The 8,635-nt window shown below is 62.2% G+C and overlaps 2 protein-coding genes across 3 annotated transcripts; one reads left to right on the top strand and one right to left on the bottom strand.

Moving 5' to 3' along the window:
- On the top strand, positions 1-2,111 carry INHA (inhibin subunit alpha). Its single transcript, XM_064167593.1, has 2 exons — positions 1-259; positions 896-2,111. Exons 1-2 carry the CDS (start codon positions 1-3, stop codon positions 1,627-1,629), a joined length of 993 nt encoding a protein of 330 aa, XP_064023663.1. The 3' UTR covers positions 1,630-2,111.
- Positions 2,112-2,722: 611 nt separating this feature from the next.
- LOC135186568 (gap junction gamma-1 protein-like) lies at positions 2,723-7,098 on the bottom strand. 2 transcript variants are annotated; one of them, XM_064164392.1, is made up of 4 exons: positions 7,031-7,098; positions 6,327-6,437; positions 3,713-4,914; positions 2,723-3,594 (listed from the first exon to the last, which is right to left on the bottom strand). In XM_064164392.1, the coding sequence occupies exons 3-4, from the start codon at positions 4,887-4,889 to the stop codon at positions 3,587-3,589; spliced, it is 1,185 nt and encodes a 394-aa protein (XP_064020462.1). In that variant the 5' UTR covers positions 4,890-4,914; positions 6,327-6,437; positions 7,031-7,098; the 3' UTR covers positions 2,723-3,586. The 2 variants fall into 2 exon arrangements, with proteins under 2 accessions (XP_064020462.1, XP_064020454.1); XM_064164384.1 differs by lacking the exon at positions 7,031-7,098 and having other exon boundaries at positions 6,291-6,754.
- Positions 7,099-8,635: the final 1,537 nt, after the last annotated feature.

Raw genomic sequence — 8,635 nt, 5'->3', positions numbered from 1 at the left:
ATGCTGCTCTTCCTGCACCTGCTGCCTGCCATGCTGCCCACTGCCACCCTGGCTGGCTGCCCCGCAGCTGGTGCTGACCGGCACCTCATTCTAGCCAAGGTGCGGGCTCGGGTGCTGGAGCATCTGAGCCCCCCACATCTTCAGGAGGAGCCCCAGAAGGAAGCACGGAGGGTGCACAGGAGGGACGTAGTTGAAAATGATGAAGTTGAGCCACAGGAGCTGGAAGACACCTCCCAGGTGATCCTCTTCCCTTCCACAGGTGAGAACACCCTGGTGAGATGGAGAGGGCAACGGGTTGAAGGGGCAACACAGATGACACAGAATGGAGGGGGCTGCTGTGGCCATCTGCAGGAGAAAGAGGGTAGCCCAGGCTTGGGGGCACAGGCTTGGGTGAGGTTTTGTGGCAAGCCAGGAGGTGGAAAGTTAGGCAGGCAAAGCAGCCCAAAACACAGACAGGGAGAGGTACAGGAGGCACCAGAGTATGTTGAGAGGCTGGGAAATGCCAGGGGCCAGGCTGGATGTGGAGCAACGGGGAGGTCTGAGAAGCTGTCAGGGTGGGATGGGGTGAGGTACTAGGGAGTGGGGCAGGAAGCTGGCAAATAGGTTGGGATACTAAGAAACAGGACGGGATGCTGGTGGCACAGGGCAGGATGACCAGCTGTGGGGCAGGACACAGGGGCACAGGGACACAGTAACGGGCCAGCCCAGGGCACAGCAGAACTTGGCTGTGGTGTGCAGAACAGCTGCTGCTGCTTAGCTCTAGGTATCTGCTCCCATGCAGCCTCTAAGCCCATTCCAGCACCTCGGGGACCCTCTACAACGTCTCACCCGGCACTAGGGGCCCTCCCGAGGTTTGGGAGCACACCCTGAACATCTTTCCCCTCCCCCCCCGCAGATGTGCCCTGTGAGCCCATGCAGCCGGACAAGCTGCTGGAGGAAGAAGGGATTTTCACCTACCTCTTTCAGCCCTCAGCGCACACCCTGAGCCGCGTGGTGACCTCCGCCCAGCTCTGGTTTTACACCGGTCCCTCAGCTACCCCCAACCACTCGGCCCCCGATGTGCTGACGCTGTCACCAGAGGGCCGAGTGCCGGTGACGGCCACGGTGGTGCGGACGCCAGAGCACTGGACAGTGTTCCACCTTGCCCCTGAGCTGCTGTCCCAGTTCTCACAGCCACTCTTTGTGCTCCTGGTACGCTGCCCTGGCTGCCCCTGCCTGGCCGACGGGGATAAGATGCCCTTCTTGGTGGCCACCACTCGGGCCAAGGGCAGCGAGAGGGCTCGTCGCTCTGCCGTGCCCTGGTCCCCAGCTGCCCTGAGCCTGCTGCAGCGCCCATCTGAGGACCTGGCTGCCCATACCAACTGCCGCCGGGCTTCTCTCAACATCTCCTTCGAGGAGTTGGGCTGGGACAAGTGGATCGTGCATCCCAGCAGCTTCGTTTTCCACTACTGCCACGGGAACTGCGCCGAGGGCCACGGGCTGAGCCACCGCCTGGGGGTACAGCTTTGCTGTGCCGCCCTACCCGGCACTATGCGCTCGCTGCGCGTCCGCACCACCTCCGACGGAGGCTACTCCTTCAAGTACGAGACAGTGCCCAACATCCTGGCTCAGGACTGCACCTGTGTCTAGGGCATCCTACAGCCCAGACCGTGACCCCATCAGGGAGAAGTTACTCAGCCCTGCACTGCAGGGGCCAGAGAGACCCGGCAGGGGGATTTGGGCTGTACCACGCTCCTACTGCAACAAGTCAGAGGTTTGGGCTGCCTCTGTCCCTTGCTGGAGTCAGCCTCATGTCTGCAAGCAGCTCAGCCTCTGCTTCTCCCTACCTGCTTCCCCCTCCCAATAATTTTCTCCCCTCCCCAAAAAAGACTTATGTCTCGCTGCTGCTGCAGCGTGTGACATCCTCCTCAGGCTCCCGGGCAGGGTCAGGCTGCCACGACAGAGGCAGGAACAGGGACAGGCTGCGCCACAGCCAGACCATGCCAGGACCTCAAACTGGTGACAGGGCTGCTGGTCCACGTAGTTCTGCAAGTGAGTCCTCTTCCAACAGCACAGCCTGTTGGAAAGCTTAACAGGATGAGTGAAATAAACCTTCTTTTCTTTAACTGAAACAGCCTGGAAATTCCATCTTCCAGTGGAGGCAGCCACAGAAGTGGGAGAAGGTTGTGTGGTGGGACACGAGCTCCCCAGGAGCTGGAAGAGGGAAGGGATGGGCAAACGCTGCAAGAGGCATCCAGCTCCAAGCTGGGGGTGCTGAGAGGGGATGGGGGTATGCTGGCCAAAATCATCACAGGGTGGCTGGCAGCAGCCTCAGGGCAGGCAAGTGCAGACCAGCGCAGCATTCCTTCTGCTCCTGGCAGCAGAGGTGGGGAGGCCTCTCATCGGGCCCCCTGCCGGGGACAGGACACGAGAGGAATGCAGCTGGGGCAATCCCGCTCCACCAGGCTGACGGACACTGCCCCAGCCACAGCCCAGCTGCCTCCTCACGTCAGGAACGACTGAGTCACCCGAGGCGAGCGGGGAGGTCCCAGCCCAGCTGCGCAGGATTCCCTGCCCACTCCTTCCTCCCGAAGGACCAGATGCAGCAGTTCAGTACAAAACGTCTCCAGCCTTTACTGATATAGATAGAAAAAAAAACCCCCAACCAAAACAAAACAAAAACCAAAACAAACAAAAAAAAAAACAAAAAAAAAAAAAAAACAGTGACAAACATTTCTGAGTAAAAAACCACGCTGTAAAAACCTGTGTGACCCAGGCTGAGATGATCAGTAATGCCCCACGGGCTCCTGGCTAACACTGGCTCAGAGCATCGTGTCCCCCACCCTGCCCTGGGTCAGGTCTGACCCTGCACAAGGGGGCCCGGGCCCACAGCCAGAGAGGTAGGGGGTGGGCTTTGGTCCAAGGCTGGCTGGCTGGGAGCAGGGCAGAGGTGGCAGGAAGGACAGCCCTTGCCCTCTGCACAGACATTTCTGAGCAGGCCAGCCCCACAGCTTGCAATCCTGTGCCAAGATGCTGTGCAGCACGGCCCTCCCTGATGCTCTGGTACCTTCCGGCAGCAGCACCATCAGGACTCTTCCCTCCCCTGCCCTCTCCCTGCTTCAAGCACAATTCCAGCCCAGTGCCCTGCCCCAAGGTTCAGCCAGACAGATCCTCGGGCTAGCTTCCCTTAAGTCCCCACGCCACAGGGACAATACCAGAGTCACCAGCGTGGTCTGCACAGCACCAGCTGGTGACAGTGAGCATGGGAGAGCAGAGGGAGGCGTGAGGAGATGCTGCAGAAAACAGGTGTGGGAGGAGAAGGGGGTGAAGTGGGATGGGGAGACACAGGTCCAAGGCAGAGATTGGGAGCAGAGTATAAAAATGCCAGGGTGCACATACTGACCACTTTATAAAAACGTACAAAAATAAGATATTCCCTTTCTGAAAATTAAGTAAGAATGTCCCCAAAGGCCCCAATCCCTGCCACTACCCACTGCCAGTCTGGTCAGGCAGGCATGGAGGCATCCTCTGCTCCCCTGCTCCTGGCAGGAGTGGTGGTGGTGGTGGCAGCTGCTCTGGCAGACACTTCTGTCATCCCCGGTGGCACTTACAGCCCTGCAGAGAGTAAAAGGAAGGTTAGCACGTGTCCCAGGAGAATGGCATCCCCTCCCTGGGAGTGCCACTCCCATACCTCCCTACAAGTCACTCAGGTTCTTCCCACTCCCCAGCTCACCCGTGGTCCTGTCGCAGGCAGCGGTCCCCTTCTCGTGGGCAAAGTTGAGGCGGTTCTGCTCCGCGGCGATGCCATTGGCCTCAGGGCTGCTGCTGTGGGCAGGGCTGAGGGGCCGGGGTGGGGGCTGCAGATGAAAAGCCACCTCCAGGTGCTCCTGGGCCAGGCGCAGGTGCTCACGTAGCCGGTCCAGCTCATGCACTGGGGGAGCCCTGGCCAGGGTGAAGTGCCCTGCTGCCGGCGCCAGACTGTCTCGGTAGTCCAGCTTGCCGCTGGGCAGTGGGGCTTGCGGAGGCTCCTTCTTCAGTGAGTGGTAGGTGGGCGGTGCGCTGGGGGCTTTCTTGGGGTACTGCGGTACAGGGCTGCCGCCAGCCGGGGGCGGGGGACTGTCGGAGCGGCTCAGGGCGTCCCGGATGCGCCCCACGCCGAGGTGCACGAGCTCGAGGAGGTTGAGGAAGAGGCAGAGCCCGCTGACAGCATACATGATGAGGAGGAAGATGGTCTTCTCGGTGGGGCGAGAGACGAAGCAGTCGACGGTGTGCGGGCAGGGGCTGCGGCTGCAGACGTAGGAGGGGATCACCTCGAAGCGGTAAAGCCGGTACTGCCCGAAGAGGAAGGCCGTCTCCAGCAGCGAGCGGCACAGCAGGTGCAGGACGTAGGCGCGCATCAGCCCGTCCTGCTTGATGCGCCGCCGCCCGTCGTGCTTCTCTCCGCCCTCTGGGCTCTTCTCCTTCTCTACCTCGATCTCCTCAAAGATCATGGGGTCTTCTTCGTTATCATCCTCCGCCTCCTCGTAGTCCCTCCCGGCTCCTCGGCGCACCACCGGCATGCATGCCCGCCGGGCTGCTGGTGCCCGGCGCCGTGAGGACTCGGGCATGCGGGCAATGCGGTGCATGGCAAAGCCCAGGTAGAGCACCGACGGTGTGGCTACCATGATGATCTGGAAGATCCAGAAGCGGACATGGGAGAGCGGGGCAAAGGCATCGTAGCAGACGTTCTCGCAGCCAGGCTGCTGCGTGTTACAGACAAACTTGCTCTGCTCGTCGTAGTAGATGGACTCGCCCCCCACGGCCGTCAGCACGATGCGGAAGACAATGAGGACAGTCAGCCAGATCTTCCCCACAAAGGTTGAGTGGTTGTTGATCTCCTCCAGGAGCCGTGTCAGGAAACTCCAGCTCATCCTGAACAGGCAATTGTTTCAAGCCCTGTGGGGAAAAGGCAGGCAAACAGGTACTAAGAAAACCCCTGTGTGTCTCATCAGATCCCCCCACAAGTCAGTAGCCTTTGCTCCAGCCTCGCCCATCTCACAGCATCTATTCCCTTCCCTTACCCACCAAGTCTACAACACAGCCCTGCCGGGGCACCCATCTCCCCAAAATCGCATCCAGCACCTCCTCGTCAAACTCTCATCCACATCCTGCTCCTCCTCCTGCTCCACCACCAGCTAGGGGGCGGAGGGATTCTGGGGAACAGGGGGAAAGGCTGGCACATCCCTGTCCTCTGCAGAGCAGAGTTCCAGAGTCAGCACACCTGCAGCCAGGATAAACGCAGCAGCACAGGGCAGCACCAGATGGGAAGTGTGATGGGACAGGCATGTGCCATGGCACCCATCTGCCACCTGGGCAGATGCCCAAGCAACACCACGCCCTGCACCAGCACCCACACCCTCCCACAGGTGCCCCTGAGGAAAGGCAACATGGAAGGCGAGTGGCAGGGCCTCTGTCCCACCACAGCTGCCAGTCCCAAGCCCCAGCTGAGGGGGCTCCCCTAAGTAGCATCACCCACCACAAGCCAGGCTCCCTGAACCCCACAGAGCTTTCCCTCGTGGGCCAGCAGAGGCGCAGCATCAATCTAACCCACCAAATTTCCCACCTCCTAATGCTTACGAGTCTCAGAGGACCCCCACAGCCCAAGAGCAAGGACTGGTAGGGGAAGCAGAAAAGCAACGGCAAGGGGCAGCACCGGGTGGCCAAGGAATTGCACAAAGTTCCTGCAAAGCAGCTGACACTGGAGGTCAGGGAGGAAATGACAAGGGTTGCACTGCATGCCCCGGCCAAAGGAGAAGATGCAAGAGGAGATATCCCCCCCGCCCCCGGTTTCTGCAGCTTACACACAAGCTGATGCAGGTGACAAGGCTGCCCAGGGCGAGCAGAAGGGGTGTGCCCTCACAGAACTCTCAGACTGTCCAATGCCTCACCTGTCCTCCAGCCAACCCCTCTGATCACTTCCAGTCAGGGTATATCCCTCTGCTCCTGCTGCACTCAAGAGCAAGGAGATCTTTTGGCTACCTCAGTAACCTCATCTGAACAGGAAAGCTCCTCCAGCACAAGCACCACGTGAGGAACATGCTCTCACTGATGATATGGTGCTCAGTAGAGCCTACTAAGCCACGGGAGGTGGCACAGGCTGGCACCAGGGAGCCAAACCCTGCCCATCAGAGTCACTATCCTCCCATGGTGAAGTACCCTGCAAGGTAACACTGCTGCCCTGCAAGGTACCCTGCAAGGTACCAGTGCTGCCCTGTCTTCTCAGCACAAAGCCCTCTCCCCCAGGACCCCGCAGGAAGAAGGATGCTTTGTACCTGCCTTTAGCCCACGCCTGCTAGCAGCACACCCACCTGGCCCTGAGTGAGGGCTTGGGGCAGGGCACAAGGCCAGGGGACCACGCAGGCGAGCAGCCCTGGGAGCTGGCAAACCCATGGAAAGCAAAAGCACACAGGAGGACACTGCTGCGGTAGGCAAGGAGAGACAAGACCTGGGTCAGGAGCCGTGGCGGGCATGGGCGAGGCAGCGCGGTGCTGCCCGGAGCCTTGCCCTCAGCCACCTCCGGGCAGGCAGCCCGAGCCCGGCTCTCCCGAGGGGGCCTCGCCACCCACCGCCCCCCGGCCACGCTGCCAGGCGAGACCAGTGCCACGTGCCGCGGCCGGGCCCTACACCTACACCGCGCCCCCGGCCCTGCCGACCCCAGGGTGCTCCTGCCTGGACCCGCGGGCCCCTCTGCCCTGCACAGCCACCCCACAGCAGGCCCCCTGAGCACCAGCACCGGGGAGCCCACCTCGGGCTCGCCAGCCGCTGCCCACCCGGGGACCCCTGTCACCCGGACCCCCACTAGCCCGCCGTGGGACCCACTGAGCGGGGCCAGCCTAGGGGTCCAGCCTTCCCGGGGTCACCGACCCCACCGACGCCAGCCCAGCGGGGACATTCAGCAGGGCCCCCCCCTCCCAGACCCTACCCCTAGCTCCCGTCGCACCCCCTCCCCTCCCCGCGCCCCCAGCCCTCCCCGGGGTGCTCCCGCAGCCCCCCGTGCTTCGGCCCCACTCACGGCACGCCGGACTCCGCCGGCAGCGGCGGACAAAGCGGCGAGGCGGGCGCGCCGCCGCCTCCCACCGAACAAAGGGGCCTGGGGCTGCCCCGCCCCGCTCCCGCCCGCCGGTGCTTACCGACCGCCCCGCACCGAGCGGCGGCCGCGACACTTGGCGCGGAGCTCCCGTCCCGTCCCGTCCCACTCCGGCCCCGCCGGGTCCCGCTCAGCCGCTGGGCGGGGCGCGGCGCTGCCGCTGCCGCTCCCGGTCCCGGCCCCTCTCCCCACCGGCGGCTCGGGAGGCCGCGCAGGGCTGCGGGCAGGGGCCGGCCCCGGCGAAGACTCCCCCGAGCACCGCGTCTGTCGGCGACATCAGCGACGGAGAACGTCCCCGCCGCTCGCACGCTGCCCCCGGCCGTCCCAAGCAGCCCCCGGCGGGCGTCTCTTCCGCTCCAGCCTTTGCCCTCCCGGGAGCTCGCCGGCCCCCAGGCCGCCCCTGCCGCGGGGGTGCGAGGCTGCGGCTGCCTGCTCGCAGCAGGTCAATGCTCCAAGCCGCTGCTGTGGCGGCAGCCTCAGGCCTGGCTCCCCCGCAGGGTCTGCAGGGGTGAGCAACACCAGCCGAAGGAGCACCACTGGGCCTGGCCACAGGGGGAGGAGGAGGCAGGCAGCGCTCTAGCCTTGAGAGCCTCCGGCATGACCATCCCCTGCTCCCCTAGTGCCCAATTCATAGGCTGCCTTGGGTTGGAAGGGGTCTTAGAGATCATCTGATGCCTCGGACACCTTGCACTAAACCAGCTTGCTCAAGGTCCCATCCAACCTGGCTTTGAAGGCTTCCAGGGAGAGCCCTGTGGAGATGGACCTGGGAGTGTTGGTGGAGAACAAGTTAGCCCTGGGGCAGCAATGTGCCCTTGTGGCCAAGAAGGCCAATGGGATCCTGGGGTGCATTAAGAGGAGTGTGTCCAGCAGATCAAGGGAGGTTCTCCTTCCCCTCTGCCCTGCTGAGACCTCATCTTCAATGCTGCCTTCAGTTTTGGGCTCCCCACTTGAAGAAGGAATGGGATCTGCTGGAGAGGGTCCAGTGGAGAGCTATGAGGATGATGAGGGGACTGGTGGGCATGGCTGGTGAGGAGAGGCTGAGGGACCTGGGGCTGCTTAGTCTGCAGAAGAGAAGACTGAGAGGGGATTTAATCAATGATTATAAACATCTGAGGGTCAGGAGGTGGGGCACAGGCTCTGCTCACTGCTCCCTGGGATAGGACAAGGAGCATGGGTGTAAGCTGCAGCACAGGAGGTTCCAGCTCAACACAAGGGGGAACTTCTTTACTGTAAGGGTCCCAGAGCACTGGAACAGGCTCCTCAGAGAGGTTGTGGAGTCTCCTTCTCTGGAGGCTTTCAAGGCCTCTTTGGATGTGTTCCTCTGTGATCTGTGCTAGATTGTGTGGTCCTGCTCTGGCAAGGGGGTTGGACTGGATGATCTCCTTGGGTCTTTTCCAACCCCTTGTGTCCCTTCCAACCCCTAATATCCTGTGAGCCACAACTTCCTGGGCTACCTATTCTGGTGCCTCACCACTCTCACTGTAATTCTTCCAGCAAACAGAAAGTGAAAGTGAGGAGAGAGGCAGTGGC

This window comes from Pogoniulus pusillus, chromosome 2 (genome assembly GCF_015220805.1).
Source record: "Pogoniulus pusillus isolate bPogPus1 chromosome 2, bPogPus1.pri, whole genome shotgun sequence".
In the NCBI taxonomy this organism is placed as follows: Eukaryota; Metazoa; Chordata; class Aves; order Piciformes; family Lybiidae; genus Pogoniulus; species Pogoniulus pusillus.
This window is presented reverse-complemented; position numbering and strand designations above follow the sequence as displayed.

What these genes read in the sequence shown, in the direction of transcription:
- INHA (XM_064167593.1), top strand. Translation starts at nt 1, where the DNA reads ATGCTGCTCTTCCTGCACCTGCTGCCTGCCATGCTGCCCACTGCCACC. An exon ending in GATCCTCTTCCCTTCCACAG is followed by an intron (nt 260 to 895) that starts GTGAGAACACCC and finishes CCCCCCCCGCAG; the next exon opens with ATGTGCCCTGTGAGCCCATG.
- LOC135186568 (XM_064164392.1), bottom strand. Translation starts at nt 4,889, where the DNA reads ATGAGCTGGAGTTTCCTGACACGGCTCCTGGAGGAGATCAACAACCAC.